Here is a 16911-nt window from a genome sequence, read left to right as displayed (position 1 = left end):
TCCTGTCCTCACGCAGTTGTAAGAACAGGCAGTTTCGGTAGTGCCGTGTCTGTCGATGCCATTCGGCTTGAAGGATTTTGCAGATCCTTTTGCCATGGCCTACGGATGGTACGAAACCTCCAAATAGGGCCTTGACCTCAGGAGGCAACATTTGTCAAGCGAGAACCTTTGGGTACTGCATACGAGTACAAATGTTGCCTCCTGAGGTCAAGGCCCTATTTGGAGGTTTCGTACCATCCGTAGGCCATGGCAAAAGGATCTGCAAAATCCTTCAAGCCGAATGGCATCGACAGACACGGCACTACCGAAACTGCCTGTTCTTACAACTGCGTGAGGACAGGAACCATCCCTTCGGAAGCAGAATATGGCGCGACTACGTCTCCCTAACGAAAAACATGACTGAACATCTGTGGAGACTCACTCTATGGCATCTCCGCATCAACACACCAAAGAAAGAAACGGCTTCGAGTAACCCAGTGCGCACAATAGGCGACATCCATATACCGGACTATGTGCAGCATGTTCTCAGCCTAGGCCCAAAGTACGCGGTGGAGCCTAAGAAGACGAAACCAGAGCTACTTTCCATCGTCAGGCAAGTGTCAAGACGAGCACCAGAGACCGAGATTGATCGGTGCACCTCTGAAGGAGTGGACATACTTCTTCGGAAAAAGCCATCAGTTACTCCTCTACCCATCAAGAAGGTAGAAACATACCTGAAAGAGCACTCACTATATCGTATGCCCGCTGACAAGGAAGGAGGTTTTGTTCTCATGCAGGAGGACACATTTCGAGCAAAGGCATTAACAGCAATCGAGTCTGTTTTCTGCAGCCGCAACGAGACTTCTCTGGAAAAAGTGAAAAGGGAAGCAAAACAATTTTGCCAATCGCAAGATTTAAAACAACTCTGCTCCTATATTGATCGTAGTAAAAAGTTGAGCTTAGAATTATTCTTCAGCGCAAAAACTCACAAAACAGAGTGCCCCCTTAGAGTTATCATTTCTGAAAGGGGAACGTGGCAGAAGTCTGTGGCCTTATATTTACAAGAAAGACTGAATATGCTCACCGTTGACGATCCGTACCTGGTTAGAAGTTCCTACGACGTCTTCACCTTCTTCCATGAGCATCAGGGCCGGAAAAATCTACAAGTGTTCTCCATCGATATTAAGGACCTTTACTATGCCCTGCCCCAAGACCGTCTCCTACAGTGCATTGAGGAGCGCATAGACACCTATGGCACTATTTCATTCCAGAATGCATCAGGCATATCCCAAGGAGAATTTTTGAACTTGATTAACCTCTATCTCAAATCCACGGTCGCTACTTGGGATGGTCATATATACCTACAAAAGCAGGGAGTTTGCATAGGATCATGCATTGCCCCTGTCCTTAGCGACCTTTATCTTGCCCACCAAGACAGGCAGTTAAAGCACACCTTGGATACTTCCAAAGTTATCAAAGTATTCCGGTATGTTGACGATTATTTAATCGTACTAGAAACCGATGATCAAGACTTTACAACCATGGTTGCCGAAGTTCTAGACAGCTTTAAAGGCTGCATGAACCCTTTAAACATCACGCACGAACTTCCAGTTGACCACTCGTTAAGATTCCTGGATCTGCGACTTTTTATTTTACCTTATCATGTATGCTGGACCTATGAGCCCAGGGGGGAAAAGCCGCTTCTACCTTTCAACTCGGCGCACTCGAAACTTGTTAAGCGGAGCATTGTGCGGTTAAGTCTCAACAACGCACTTACAAAATCATGCTGCCATTCCGTGCAAACAAGCTTCAACGGGCAAGTCTCTCGATTAAAATGCGCAGAGTATCCAACCTCCTTACTAACATCAGTGGCCGAAAGACTCATCAAAGACATCAAGCAAGGGGACCACATTAAACAAAAAGAAAAAGACAGGGCCAAAAAACCGATCATTGTGCCATATATTCACAACTTTTCCCACGCTCTAAAGAAAATAGCTAATAGAGTTAACCTGGACATCGTCTTCTCAGCCCCTAACAAACTTCATAGCCTGTGCAAGCGAGTAAACACACCCACAAGAACCACAGTCAAGTGCACGAAGAAACATAAAAACAACTTCGTACAGTGTACCGAAAAGGCGGTCTACTCCTTCCCTCTAACCTGTGGACGACAGTACATAGGACAGACCGGACGGTGCGTCAACGATCGCCTTCGTGAGCACAACTGCACTATCACCAACAAAAACTCCGGACACCTGGGAATTCACTGCCGAGACTGTGGCTGCACAGGGCAGCTGGAGAAATGCACAGTGTTAGGCAGGAACTACGACAAGCTGAGAAGAGAAATCATGTGTGTGTAAATATTGCTTTTATTATAAATTTAAAGAATAAATAAAAGAGAAAGAGGGATGCAAGACGTAATCGTGGCGGGAGCGCTCGTGCCCCGGCGCTTCGGCTTCTCGAAGTCAGCGCCCAGCAGGGGAGCGCGTGCTCCGGCTGCGTTTGGGGCGGCGGTGGGAGGCGACCTGTCCTTCCATCGCATCAGCGGCTATACCCTTCATTTCTGTTAAACTATAATAACGATTACGCCTGCGAAATTTATTGATTAATCTACCGATCATACGGTTATGCAATACTCGCTGACTAATGTTTCGAACGAGTATAAAAGAAGCTACACCTGCAATAATAAAAAGACTTCCTACTTAACATGGTTCCGACACATTGAAAAAAGAAAACAAAAACGCTTAGTCACTTTGTTCGAATCAAACCATTCAAGCCAGAATTTTTTCATTGAATCTAATTAGTCAATTACAGCTAATCAGTGAGCTTCCTGGTCATGGTTTTAAGGGCCAAGGTGTCAGATGGAAAGGAGTACAGCGGCTCGAGAAACACCCCAGGGAGCAACCATATTACGCTTCTCTTTCTTTTTCCTCCGCCTACAAAGTGACAAAAAGTAAGAGTGACGAAAATTCCTAAACTTAGTGTATTCGAAGCCAAAGAATATTTTTCTCGGGACCGCATTACTCGTGTTGGCGGAATTCAGAAAATGCGCGATACTCACTAATTAGTTCGCTAATTAACTAATTATGATTATATCATTTTTAAATTAGTGATAATAGAAATATGGTTTCGAGTAGAAACTTGCTGAGTGTAATCGAAAATCAATAAATCAGTAGTGTATTTGAGATTATGTACTTGAAGTACATAACCTCTGATAAACTTTGCACTTCACTTCAAGTACCTTTTAATTGTACATTACGCAACCTCGTAAGCAACCAAACACTTTCTGCAAAATCAAGCTCAGGCAGTGCTAAACCTCAAAGTATAAATGATATGCATCCGCAGTCTATCATTGTCGAATAAAAAAGGTTCAAAAGCAATTCTGTCAAAACACAAGCCGCTTTACATTTGTGTAATTTCTTGTTACCATAAAAATATAAAAGTAACTTCAAAAGTAATTCACTACTTTTTACGGTAGTTAGTAATTTACTCAGTTAGTTTCCATTTCAGTAATTTCTACTTTACTTAAATTACTCTTGAAGCCAATACTCAGTAACTTAACTTAATTACTTTCTTTGAGTAACCTTTACATGTCTGACGTGAGCGAATCTTTTATCGTTTAGCACGCGGAGTCGGACCCGCGCGAGCCGGCGTAAAACGCTTTTAGAATATCCTAATCATGCAAATTCCTACCTCCGCTTAGGATCTGGATTCCGTGTCTACCCCGAGCACATTATTTTCCTAAATGAGAGAAAATGTAACATCCGATTGGCGTTACTGTTAAACATCGCAGACATTTGAGCAAGAGCTCCGAGAAATGACACCGCGAGCAGAGACAGACGAGGACGGTCGTCTGCTCTATTTGTCATCCTTCTGCACGGACGCTGAACTGACTCCGGGGTCGCTGAAAAGTCTTGAGGAATTGTGTCTCAACTCGTTCAAACCTGGGATCAATCGAACGCGCCAATGCAGTGGCTATGCAACTTCCGGTAGAATCGAATGCGCCGATTCCTGCACTGGTGAACTAGTTCACCCAGTTACACGCATATAGACCCAAAAAGGGTCTGGATGCGTGTAAATTCTATATTAACTTGCCTTTATTTTATCAAGACGTGGTCGTTTCAAGCGCCAAAAGCATCGTTTATTCTTCGTCCGACAACCAAACCTTGTAACAACTACTTCGTATAGCGCACGAATAATGCACAAAACTTCCTTATTTCTTCATGTTACTACGAGTTTAGAAGAGTGGGGGCCGACTGGCCGAACATTTGTACCCAAAATCAACTATGCACATCCACGTCGTGCGTCGACACGTAAATTCCCCTTCACACACTTGCGACTTCTTAGAACCGAGTGCCTTGGCACCTCTTACAATCTCTCAAGACGAGAGGACAGACTGGCACTACTTGTTGGGTAGCAGTGTAACACTGAGCGGTCCCGTATATTTTTAAATTCTTTCACGCAATAATATTTTTGTTCAAAAAAGTTTACGTTACAAACGAACACCGTAAATACCGCCTAACCTTCGCTCCAGCGAAATGGAGTTCAAAGGTCACCGCATAGATGGCGCCAGCGTGTCAATGTGTCCTTCCGTCGTAAGAAATTTTACAAGGTTTTGAGGCCCACGGTTCTAAGGAGTCGCAAAAGTGTGAACGGACCTTCAGAGGCCACTCCATATACGATGCTTCCTCGTCTCTAATCATGCATTCGCAACGTTGCCGAAAAAAAAAAATGATGGAAAGGACGACGAGGCGACGTCTCGTAAGGGTGCAGATGCCCGTGCCACTTTTCTCATAAAATGCGATTCTGCATATGACGGCCTGATTGACAGATCTAAATATGGCTGCAAATATATTCTTCCCTCCAACTTTCATCTCCCTATCCCAAAATAGTAGTAGACGACTGAGGCAGGCCGCCTCGATCAACCTCCTTGCTATCTCCTTCTGCTTTCAGCCTCTTCCGAGGTGACTTTTTCAGATTTGAAGCAATAGCTTTATATGGGATCCCTCCTGGGGTCTTGACTGCTTGTGCTGGTTGCATTGCATTGAGATCATGCTGTCAGGTGATGTCACAAAGCCAAAGTCACCTGACATCATGGTGTCATATGACGTCACAGTACCACGTCACGTCATGGTGTCACATGACGTCACTGTGTGGCGTGACGACACAGTGTTGCGTGACGGGACGTCACAATTTTTCTACTAAATTTAGCCGGAAGATTGCTAAATTTCGATAGAAAGCAGTGCTCGTTAAAACTACATCAAGTGCTCTCGCACCTCCACTGCATTTGACGCAATGTCTAAGCTAGATAGTCTCGGTGTTTACGCTCTCCCGGTCTCTGCAGGACCCTATTGGCGTTCCGGGCCAGTGAACAACGTACTTTAGGGATCCATCACATCAACGGAATGAAGATGGTGGCACAGGTCCACCCCGCCGAGTTCGTCGTCTTTGGTGGTCTAATGGTGATCAACCTTGGTGTCGGCCTGTACTTCGCCATGCGCAATACGCATCTCGACGCGGGTACGGAGGAAGTGTTCCTGGGAAGTCGCTCACTTGGCGCCATTCCTCTGTCCCTCTCTGTGCTGGCAACCATGGTGACGGCTATTGGCATCGTGGGCTTCACAACCCACTTCTACGTGTACGGACTCCACTTGATCTGGGGTTCCATCACTGTGCTCGTCGTGGTACCTTTCATTGCGAAGGTTGTCATCCCGGTCATCTACAACCTCAAGGTCACGTCTGTGTTCCAGGTGAGAGGTTGATCTTTTGGGCGAAGTTCTTCACGCGCGATGCATGCGGGCAAGGATAATGCATTACTCTCGGGTTTCTGTTACCAAAACTCCGGAGGAACTTTAAGGTAAAACAAGCGTCCTTACAAACTTCAGGAGACCAATGGGTATCAAGTGCATTTTTACTTTATGCTGGCGACACCGCTGAAATCGAGGGCACCTTGTGGCTAAAACGAAAACGTGTGGCGGCAAGTTCGCTCGTCAGCCTTCTCAAGTGAATTAGATATGCATAGCGTCTAGCGGTCCAACGAAACCGTGAGTGTAGATCCAAAAACAAGCGATGAAAATGGCCAATATGCTTAGATTGCCCAAAAACTGACAACCGACAACATATTGCGCGACGTAATTACTTCTTAACAGGTGTCTGTTATTTCTTCTTTATCATAGAAAGGTTCTGTAAACAATATGCGCCGTAAAACAGGTAAAAAGATGAAAGACGTTTACAATCCCCTATAACGCGGAATTAGAGCGTAGCCAAATACGATATAGCTTCGCCAATACTGAAAACTCCTCCGAAAACCTATGGGAGCGGTGGCGAACGTGACAGTGGCGCCTCTAGCGGACTCGGAGTCTACGGAAGCAGACGACGCAATGGAAAAGTATAGGCTCTGCGACGTCCTCGAGCTCTGCGAGCCCCGTTTCTTCACCCCAACAGAAGAAACAATCCATTACGGTCAGTCCGCTTGCAACGCGGAATCCACTGATCGCAACTGCTACGGCAAACAAATAACAGCGCGCACATAAACAAAGATAGAGCAGTTTGTTTATAGGTCTCAAACGCCACTCAGGGGGATCACGCGCCTTTGAAGCGCACCAGGGAAGCGGAAAAAAGGCGTTTAGCTACTCGAACTACGTCGTAAGAGGTTACCGTTTATCCGTTATAAACTGCGTTGTCACAATTTCTTACCTGAAGAGGTGATTATTAAAACGTGCGCAAACAACATGTTAGAATTACCAGAGCAAGCGCACCAGCCTCTGCAGCAGTACAAAAACAAATAAGCAACAAAAAAAAAAAAATGACCGTGCAAACAATTTCCGAATTTTGCAGAAAAGATGGGGTCCCCATCCCAGACCAAAATAAAAAGAAATCTGGAAAAGTCGCGAACAACGGCGAATGAAAGGAAGAAGTTAGCAGACGATACAAAGATACAAATCACCCAGCAAAGACCTCCTTCAACAACGACGAACGCACGGGGCGTCGGCAGGAGCATTGAAAATTAGCAAATGATGCTCGCCATTAATGTTTACCACAAAAAAAAGCAAAAAAAAAATACAACAAAGTTGCAGACGGCCCTCCAAATGTCCGAGCATAGCGTAGCAGACGAACCGGTGGTAGTAAGCGACGAAGCGAAGGAAAGAAAGCAAAAACTAAGCCGAACAAGGCAAAGCAAAATACGCGATGGTTCGAACCTCAAGGGAACACAAGAAATAAAAAAGGAAACAAAAAACGTAAACGTAGGAGGAAGAGAGACGGCCGCGACGTAGCATCGCCTTAAACATTAAAACAAACTAGACTTTGAAACATGGAAGGAAATGCACAACCGGTCCAACGTGTGCTTTTTTTTAGTAATAGCTTCAGCTTTGCATGCGCACAATCGACTTCTTCCAGAGCATACTGACATCGCAGTAACGTACGTGGTTCGAAATTGTCTTTTGCTTCTTGACCCGGAGACGATCGGGATTAGCCAGCTCGCGTATTCGACGAAACGGTTTTAAGCAATACATTCATGAGACATTGGAATTGCAACAACAAAACGAATTGATCGATGTGAGCAGTAAAGTTGAAACATAGCAATGTTCTTAAACTTTTTTACATTGCCCTCTTTCAAGAAACAGTGCGAAGGTTCATTCGTGTCTTGCCTGGCTTACGTCAATGCTGACAGAGTGTTTTCTTCAGGAGAACCCGAAAATTGCACTCTACAAGCTCGAATATCTTTCCCACGCGAAGAAAATGTCCTTGATTCATGAGGTGGCACATATTTTTTCACATTCAAAGCAGCGAATACCGGAGACAATTTTTTTTCATTGGTCACCTCGCAGGGAGATAGGCAAAACCAATGCGGTGTGGAGAATTCGTCTGCAAGCGGAAACTCCGAGCTCGCCAGAGGCGCTGCGATCACTTTTCGCTCGCGATCCGCGGGAGTTGCCACTATTGGCTTACATGGTATTTGGCGTAGCTCTTGAGGAGGAGGAAAGTAAGGTACGGAGAGGAGGCTATGCCCCTCTTCCTCTCCTTCTCGCCTCCCATTTAGGGAAAAAATTTCCGCTAAATTTGGCGGAGTGTTTCCCGCTAAATTTAGCGGGAAAATTTTCTGCTAAATTTAGCGGAGAAAGTTTTCCGCTAAATTCGGCGGGGAATTTTTTCCGCTAAATGTAGCGGGGAGTTTTTTCCGATAAATATAGCGGGGGAATTTTTTCCGATAAATTTGTCGGGGAAACTTTTCCGCTAAATTTAGCGGGGAAATAATTTCGGTAAGTTTAGCGGGGAATTTTTTTCGCTAAATTTAGTGAGAATATTTTACCGCTGAATTTAGCGAGGAAGATTTTCCGCTAAATTTAGTGGGAAAATTTAACCATAATCACCGCGCGGTTACGCCGACGCCGACGGCGACGGCGACGGCGACGGCGACGCCGCTCAAGCCGGAAACGGGCGCCTAAGAGCTGCGCTCTAAAACTAGAGGGACACAACTTGAACCGTTTCGTGCTGTGTCCTGCTTTTCTTTTGTCTGTTTTACGGCGCGCAATGTTTAAAGATTCATGTACCAGCTATCCCATCTCTCCATTTTAATGCATACTAAGGTGTTTGCTACTGGAAACATTATTTTACTGTTTTGTTTTTGTTTGAGAAAAAAATATCTGGTTTGTCCCACGGACAAGTATTTCTTCATTTTTGGTCCAGGTTTATGTGTCTGAAAAAATAAAGGATATACTTATTATTATAAACGGTTCCCATTCTAAGGGCTGTGATAGCAGTCTGATAGAGTTTGGGGATGCAAAACTATACCTGTGAACGTAAGTACGTGCAGCGTGGCCTGATATATAGTTCCTTACCGGCCTCTCTCCTCTGCCCAGTACTTAAGGATGCGCTTTGGCAACAAGGTCGGAATAACTGCCTGCGTCTTCTATTTCCTCCTAAACGTGAGCACCAGAGTGATTTCTTAACTTTTCGAGCTGATACTCGAGTCTAATCGAATTCATGCTTTCCCCAGCAAGTTCAAGGAGCAGTGGGAATCTTCGCGGCCGCAGTCGCGATATCCACGTGTAAGTAACGTTTGTTCGCGCCTTTATATTTGAGCACGAACACTCATACATGCTATTACGTTTCGGGAACACATCAAACACTTTTAGAACGTCAATAAGCCATAGTCAACTTGCGAGTGTCTGAGCCGTGCTTGAATAATTCATGCGACGTATTTTACTCAAAACAATTGAAGGCACCAGTCACATGTAAACACTATCGGGCTTACATAACTTAAAACGCCACAATAATAAAAAAAATTTTTTTTTCCTTTTTCACGTGCGTGCTTGTGTTAAACAAAATAGACCCTTTTAAAACTCAATCAAGCAACAGTGCTGGTCGCCATTTTTGGGGCACGACGCATATGATTGGATCCGAGTCTCCGCCCAACGATGACGTAGCCCTCGTGTGCAATGCATCTTCAAAGTACTTGCCCAAACAATGGAGGACTCGGATAATGAATGTAGCAGCTATTAGACGGCGCGCAACTCTGCAAAGGATATATTGACACGAGTTTCAAGATGACACTGGATCCACGCTCATCACAAAACTAGCTCCAATGACATCACTTCCGATGGATTAGCCCAAGTATCGTAAAGAAACCGATATTTATTACCCCGCAAATATGAACAGCCACCTTTCTCAGGATCTAATGTTTACGTGCGACCACACTTGGATCATTGCTACGCATTGGGGGTGGCTGCGCCAGCCACACTGGATAGGTGGCCGCCACAAGCTTCCCAATTTAAATGTTACAGCCGTGCTATCGGGACTGACCCGTCTCCGAAAGGGATGGACGCAGCGTTCTTATCGGCGTCCCAGCATTTAAAGTGGGACTTCGTAGTGCCATTGCAAGTGACACTCCACTCCAAAACCTTCTAGGCGGTGATTGCAAATTGTCGTGTTGCAGATTCACGCTCTAGGAAACTGAAATACCGATAACACCGATAAGTTTCCTGTGCTTATAACCATTTGACAGCGAAGTGGGCCGATTCCGATAACCCGCCTCCCAAGACACACCGACGCTGATAGTTGCTCACGCTGGATTTTCTTCTGCTTGGATCGCATAGGAGGCTGCGATCCACCATATACGAGAGCCGTTCAGAGTCAGAGAATTTGGTCTTCTTGAGAAACTTTTGACAGTCTGGCAACCACAGCAGCGTAGTCGGACAACCGGGTGATTACTACGATCGTCCGCCATTTCGGGGATCTGACTCATAGGAAGTCTATGCGAATTCTCAGGAATAAAAAAGGTAATGAAGTAACTCCACTTTCCGTTATCGCAAAATCTGTTCTTTCTAGCGGAAAGCAAGTTCCGTCCATAGGCCAAACTTTCTCAGTATAAACAACTCTGCCATTACAAAATAACCCCCAAAATTTAATTTTTTGTTTTACCAGGAAAATAAATTACTCGTTGCCGAACGCTCATTCTCCGCCGAAATATAGTGCTTGCAGTTCGAACCAGATTCCAAAGTTTCAGAGCTGAGCATTATCTCATTCATAAGTTTTAGGCGATTCCCTAAAATTCTCACTGGGGAAATGGCGGCGGACGGAGCTCTCGAATACTGAATTGTGCCAGTTTCAGACATCACTTATAACTTCTGAATGAAATAACAGTCCGTTCTGAAATTTCGGCATCATGGTTAGGACAGCTAGCACTACATTTTGGCGGAGAATGAGCATTCGGCAAAACGTAGTTTATTTTTGCAGTGAAAAGAAAAGCAACCCTTCTTTTTTAGGACACTTTGTAGTTTATTTAGCACTGTGGAATATTACACGTGACTATGCGTCACGCATGTCACTGTGCCCCACTCGAAGATCAAGTGACGCTAACGAGGCATTGAATTGATTTGAGTGGGGTCCATCATGAGGCGGAATGTAGATAGAAGAATTGCGCATTTACAAACACGGACTGGTCAACCTACCTCTACAGCTGATTTGATACTTAGCAAGGCGAAACGGAGTACCCGCGTTCGTATGTCCGGCGATTATTGGCGACGTGCGCGACCAAGGGTTTAGCTGTGGTCGGATATAGCAACTTTTTACGATTGGCCAAATGCCTTGGTCACTGCGTGTTCCAAGGAGTAGTGTCCCATCGAACTCTCCAATCTCTAGTTATAAAAGGCACGAAAAGAAATATTGTAAAACGAATTAAACGATTAGCAAATGCAACCTGGTGAATATATACAGTGTAATCCACTTATAACGATACCAGATATAACGATATATCGCTTATAGCGATCAAATTTTTTAGATTTGATCGCTATTTTTTTAGATTTGATTTGATCCAGATATAACGATAATCGGCTATAACGATTGGATTTTGCGGTTTTCTCAATATCGTTATAAGTGGACTGCACTGTATATATATAGTGTGTGCGTGCGTGCGTGCGTGCGTGTGCGTGTGCGTGTGCGTGTGCGTGTGTGTGTGTGTGTGTGTGTGTGTGTGCTGCAACATTAGGTATGAAAGGTACTATCATCCGGACAAGGTAAATTATCGTCGAAGGAGGCTTCCTCACAAAAATAAATAAAAATATCAAACAGATCATTATGAATATTTAGCTCTTTTATTGTAACTTAAGAAACCACGTAAGAAGATTATTTACTGTGCGGAAGGTATCTGAGCCTGGCGAAGCTTCGAAATACCCGACCTGTGACGATTGTCCAAATCGTAAAATCCGCATTTAGACCTTAAAAAAAGAAACAATTAATGACATGACGCAAACACGGTTTTCAGTTTTCTTCTAGAAGAAAATTTTTTTCCTACCCTGTATATTTTTTTGAAAAACCATTTTGAGACCTTACTCTTTTTTTCATGCACGCCTTAAAATGAAAAGCGCCCCATAAATGACGAGACTTATTTGGAGCTTTCGAATGAATCAACGAAAAGTCAATTCCGAATTAGCCAGCAGGATTCAAACCCCGCCAACTCGACATAAAACAATACAGCTCTGCGAACGTCCTTCTTTTTCTGCATGAAACGACATCACGGTCGGGTGATGCCCACTCAGCAATTGGACCCGAGTACGATGCCGAACATCTTTCGACGTGCAGATCGAACACGAGACCAAGCCGACACGCTGACGCAGCACTTGAGTGCATTCTTAGTCTTCGATCGATCTTACTGTTATGACGGCAAGAACCAACGTTCTTTAGATCTGTCAGTTGAAAAGCTTCACGCCACCAGCTATTGCTGCAACACCTCCAGGAGCAACGGAGAAGTACTGTTTTCGAAGGATGCTCTGTTTGCGCAAACTATCGCGCAAACTTTTTTTTTTTTTTTTTACCACTAAAAGCCGCAATAGAATCCCTTTCCACTGCAGGAAATGTGCATCGAACGTTGCCCCGGCTTACCCCGCTTCTGTGCAGATGGTTTGATAGCGTAGGAATGGACCACCGACCGGACACGCCATCAAAAGGCGCCAGAGGCGTTCCGTGAAGCTTGCCAACTGGCTTCTATCTAAGTATCATTGCTCAAAACTGTCGTGGACAGGCTTTGAATATTTTATAGGTGGTGTTCACCCGGTTCATCCCCATGGGATCCGCGGGCACTGCTCACTCGGCCAAGAACGTTTTCTTTCTTTTTCCTCCCTCGGCTGCGCAGAAAACAAAAACAATACAAAGAATAAAAAATGGCTGAAAGTTGAACGATGTAGGAAGGGAGCGGCGTGGGTCTCAAACAAAGGGCAAAGTTGCCAGTTGTTTTGTGTTGTGACCTTTTGGCGTTTACAACTTTTTTTTCAAACACCGCAGCTTTCCGCGTGTCATTGGTTGGGAGTACGCTGGCGATAGGAGCTGCAGGAACTGTGTATACTGCCCTGGTAAGCCGGACCTTCAAGCTTGGGGCACCTTACAACCTAAAGAAACAAATATATTTATTTATTTATTTATTGACTTATTTATTTAAAGGGCAACTCCGCTCAATTGCGAAAACGTCGGGATAATGAGTTATTTCACATTAAAAAGTACTAATAAAGGCACTACGTCATTTGCTTCGCGAAAAATGGGATATATATTGTTAAATCTTACTTTAAACGTGAGCAGAAATGAGAACCGAAACTTTGGCTTCTTCCGGCGACCTTGGCATTGGGCCGCTTAAAACATGGCTATCACACGGTAGAGATGTCAGTGTCTTTTTAAGACTATACAAGGCATGTAGTTGGGCTAGTTGGTGGTTACAGTGGCCAAATTTTTTAATTATATCAAACGAGCGTCGACCGCCGGGACGTCCAGCGCTGCACCGCGGAGAAATGCGGCGTCACGGGAGAGAATAGGTGCGTGTGCACAAAGCTTTTTCCGTAGCGAGCGTCGTCTGCTAGGCTATTCCGTTGACCGCACAAAGCCCCGATCTTTATCTGCTGGCATAGCTAACCGCCTTTAAGCAAATATCTGAACAGCGCTTGCTTTTATTTTCTCTTTTTTTTTCGACACTGGTCAGGCGTGGGATAAACAGCGCGTCATCTCGAGTTTAATTTACTTTCTTTTTATTTCATGTTTGCGTTTAATCTTGTGAACACCAACAAGAAAAATACGGTGACGCGACAAACTGAATGCAGCGATGCATTAAACTATATACCCCAAACAATGCTACGAGCCATCCGACCAATCCAGTGCTTTCACCCTGCCACGTGACATCGTGCTTTCACGTGCAGTTGTACCCAATGGGAAGACCACGTGACACACTTTTAGCGACGGACTGACCAAGATGGCTCGTAGCGTCGGCTGCGGTACAACGCAAAGTAAAACGCAGTAAAGACAGTGTTTCCGCCTGGTGTTTTGTATTATCAACTGCGTTCTTGCTGTCGTCATCTAGCCTATGTAGCCGGGTAGTCACACTTTTCTTTGACCAGCGGGCGCGCCAGGGGCGGATCCAGATCTCCATTTTAGGGGGGCCGGTTCCTCGGTGTAAAACGGGGGGGGGGGGGGGGGGGGGGGGGGAGTGTTTATATTTTTTGTGGAGTTATCGTTTTTACTAAACTCTGATAACATAATATAGATCTTGAGAGCTTTTGTATCGGTTTACCTGTCGGGGATGAACTCTTTGAATTAAAACCTTTTGGGTGACCACGCTAGAGGTAAGTATCTCGAAAATTGTGGTGACACTATCCTTTCTGAAACTTGGGTTTCAGACCGACACTACGTGAGCAGTCGATTTAGGGCAGCTAAAAGACATTGCCTTGGCAGACATTCTGGTTGGAGCTAGTGCTCAACTGCTGCGGCAACGGGAAGAGCGGCTTAAATCAGCGGAGCGAGTACGTTGCAAACAAGCGACAAAAATGGCCCGGCGGCTTCGACGCCGCTCGCGGCGTCAAAACACTGTTCACGCAGCGAGCGAAACGAACGCTGCCATGCAAGTTCGTCGGTTGTTCGCCGTATATGTGGAATGTCCAGAGCGCAGCACATGCGGCATTGCCAACCCAAACTCGTGTTTTCACGTGTTCTGGATGCAACTTGAGAAAACGAAAGCGAATAATTGTTGAATATTTTTGAAAGCATGTTGCAGTTCGGCAACTATAACTTTTGAACTTAGACAAGACCTTAAACCAGCAATGGATCCTTCCAAATTATATTCAATTGCATTTCGTCTGGATATTTTCTGTATCAAAGGAACACTTACTTGTTTCTGGGTAGTTAGCTCATTCGTCAGGGTCGAGAGGACAGGTGCAGAGATATGATAGGGCAGAGCGGTTGTAAGGTCGGCGAATCTCAACTGGGCTAAAGGCCGATCACGACTGCAGCATGGATGTTTGGGAGTCGGTGTTCACTCGAACGGGCACAGGCACTGTCTATTTAATTTATGTATAGCCACATCTTTGAAAGGGCTCGTTTTCCCCAAGTCCGTTCGACACACACATATTCGCTCCTGCAAAGCCGCGCGAAAGTTCTGCCGTCAATCCACAGAAGCCGCGTTTAACTGGAAAATACGGCGCCAAGGGGAGACAAGGGGTAGCGGGCGCCTTTCCTAAAATATGTCCCGCCACCCTAAGTTGAAACGGCATTGTATACAAATAAACGCCTACGGCGTCCGCTTGAGGACCCCCTGTAAGCAGCCTCCAGCCTTTAGAGTGCTCGTACCGTTTATCTTTCTTTTATTAGCTTCCCGCCACGAGAAGTCGTACCGCCGGCAGTATGAAGCCCATTAGAGGAAACATCTCCCCTGGTGCTCGTCGGCTTCTTTCTGTATTCGCGACTCCAGCGACCTATAGGGGGCGCCACCACCAAACAAACATGGCGGCTGAGTCTAGGTCGCGTCGGCTCGGCCGGGCCGCCTGAACAGGTGGCGCGTTCACTTTAACAGATTTTCTTTTTTTTAATGCCCAATTTTATAGGTATTTGAACTGAGACGGTGAAGTGTAGCCGGTGCACATAAACTTGCAGAGCATAGTTTTGTTTTCCAAGTGTGTTTTTTGTTCTTTTCATGTCAAACTTTCGTTTTGGAGATTTCGTTCGAAACCGAAACTATGGGCTCTGGAGAGACGGTAAAGTACTAATCAGTTTTGATCGTCTAAGGAAAGCGGCAATGACTGCGAAATTCTCCCACCGACAGTAATTTTCAGCCAACTCGCATGCCTCGACCATGCGACTTATCTGTCCGCGAAATCGAGCTTTTGTGCGTATCCGCGTTTAAGAAACAGCTTCAGTCGTCTGCTCGGTCAACAACACAGGGTGCAGGAAAATTACGAAAATTAAGCAAGCGCTTCTTGAGCCAAGGAGCATGTTAACCCGCCGGGACCCCACTAAGCAGCTGATACTCGTATTTCAATTCAGGTATTAGTAGCAATCGAGAAGTCATTTTGACGAGCGGGTTAAGTATTATATTGCGTACTATGGGGGGGGGGGGGGGGGGTCCCACTAAAGCGATATTAGTATATTCTTCGGTTTGAAATATAAGCTTAGGTAACTAGCTATTAGGTGAACTACTGAATAAAAGTATATTTGACAGACAGAGAGATACTAAGTTAAACTTAGCCAAATGGTTCTAGCCGGTAGCACGGAGACGAATGCGGACAAACTGAATTGAGAGTCTTCATTGGAGATTCACGCAGAACCTCTCTGCATTGAACTTGACTTCGAATCCTGAAAGGAAAAAATGAGTATTTTTGTGGCCGGTCAACCTGAGCAATGTAGACGTATATTGCTGTTGGCTTAATTCGACGGGGGTATAATATAAATATTGGAGGCGCGATAGATCATAATGCCGTGACAGCGTCTAACGTTGCGAGACGCGTCCCCCACCTTTTGAAAACAGATAATTTCCCTCATTTATCATTTGCAGCGAGCAGGCTTTCCTGAATCAAGTAATTGCGAAATCAGCCCAACTCCTTCAGAGTGGTCCAGAGGATTTTTCGGCGAAAAGCAGCCAAGATGAGTAGCCAACGCACCGACCGGCGTGGGTGGCTCAATCTTGAAGCTAATCGAACACAACCAAACTAAAAAAAAGCAGTTATCGAACCTCATTCACTTGAGGATTGATGTGCCCTCCAGTGAAACACCTCGTCTGTCGTCCTCAGTCCGCTGTTCTACATCCGTATAAAGAAACCACTTATCAGTTACCAAGTAGTCGTCACTTTGAATGTGATTCGAGACAGGCAAGAAATCAAAACGTTTTCCCGCGATTCCTTTCCATCCAAGAAGTTGAAAACACGTGATGGAAGGAAACAACCTACTGAGGCTTCGCCACACTAATGAACACTCGGGCAAACCTAAGAAATGTTCGGATCTTCGTGAAATTACACTGTCCGCCACCGCGCCGACAACACGTGCCCGCGATAGCCACCAGAGACGCGGGGGGCGAGGAGCGACCTGGACCGGCTGGTTCCCGGTTTTCCCGCTTGGTGGCGTCCGTTTTGCTGGAGTCGCGAATTCCGCGCTGCGGCGCTGATCCTCAGTGAGGGATGGAGGCGAGGA

The 16911-nt window shown here is 45.4% G+C and overlaps 1 protein-coding gene across 1 annotated transcript in view; it reads left to right on the top strand.

Moving 5' to 3' along the window:
* Window positions 1-5387: 5387 nt before the first annotated feature.
* The window catches only part of LOC8041709 (sodium-coupled monocarboxylate transporter 2), a 29314-nt gene continuing 17790 nt past the window's right edge, over window positions 5388-16911 (top strand). Inside the window, exons 1-4 of the mRNA XM_040215788.1 lie at window positions 5388-5726; window positions 8838-8903; window positions 8975-9026; window positions 12757-12824. Of these exons, the coding sequence (XP_040071722.1) occupies window positions 5388-5726; window positions 8838-8903; window positions 8975-9026; window positions 12757-12824 (525 nt within the window). The remainder of the gene's footprint in view (window positions 5727-8837; window positions 8904-8974; window positions 9027-12756; window positions 12825-16911) is intronic.

This window comes from Ixodes scapularis, unplaced genomic scaffold (assembly GCF_016920785.2).
Source record: "Ixodes scapularis isolate PalLabHiFi unplaced genomic scaffold, ASM1692078v2 PGA_scaffold5__190_contigs__length_132052651, whole genome shotgun sequence".
Classification (NCBI taxonomy): Eukaryota; Metazoa; Arthropoda; class Arachnida; order Ixodida; family Ixodidae; genus Ixodes; species Ixodes scapularis.
Note: the sequence above shows the minus strand (reverse complement) of the source record. Positions and strands in the feature narration are given on the sequence as shown.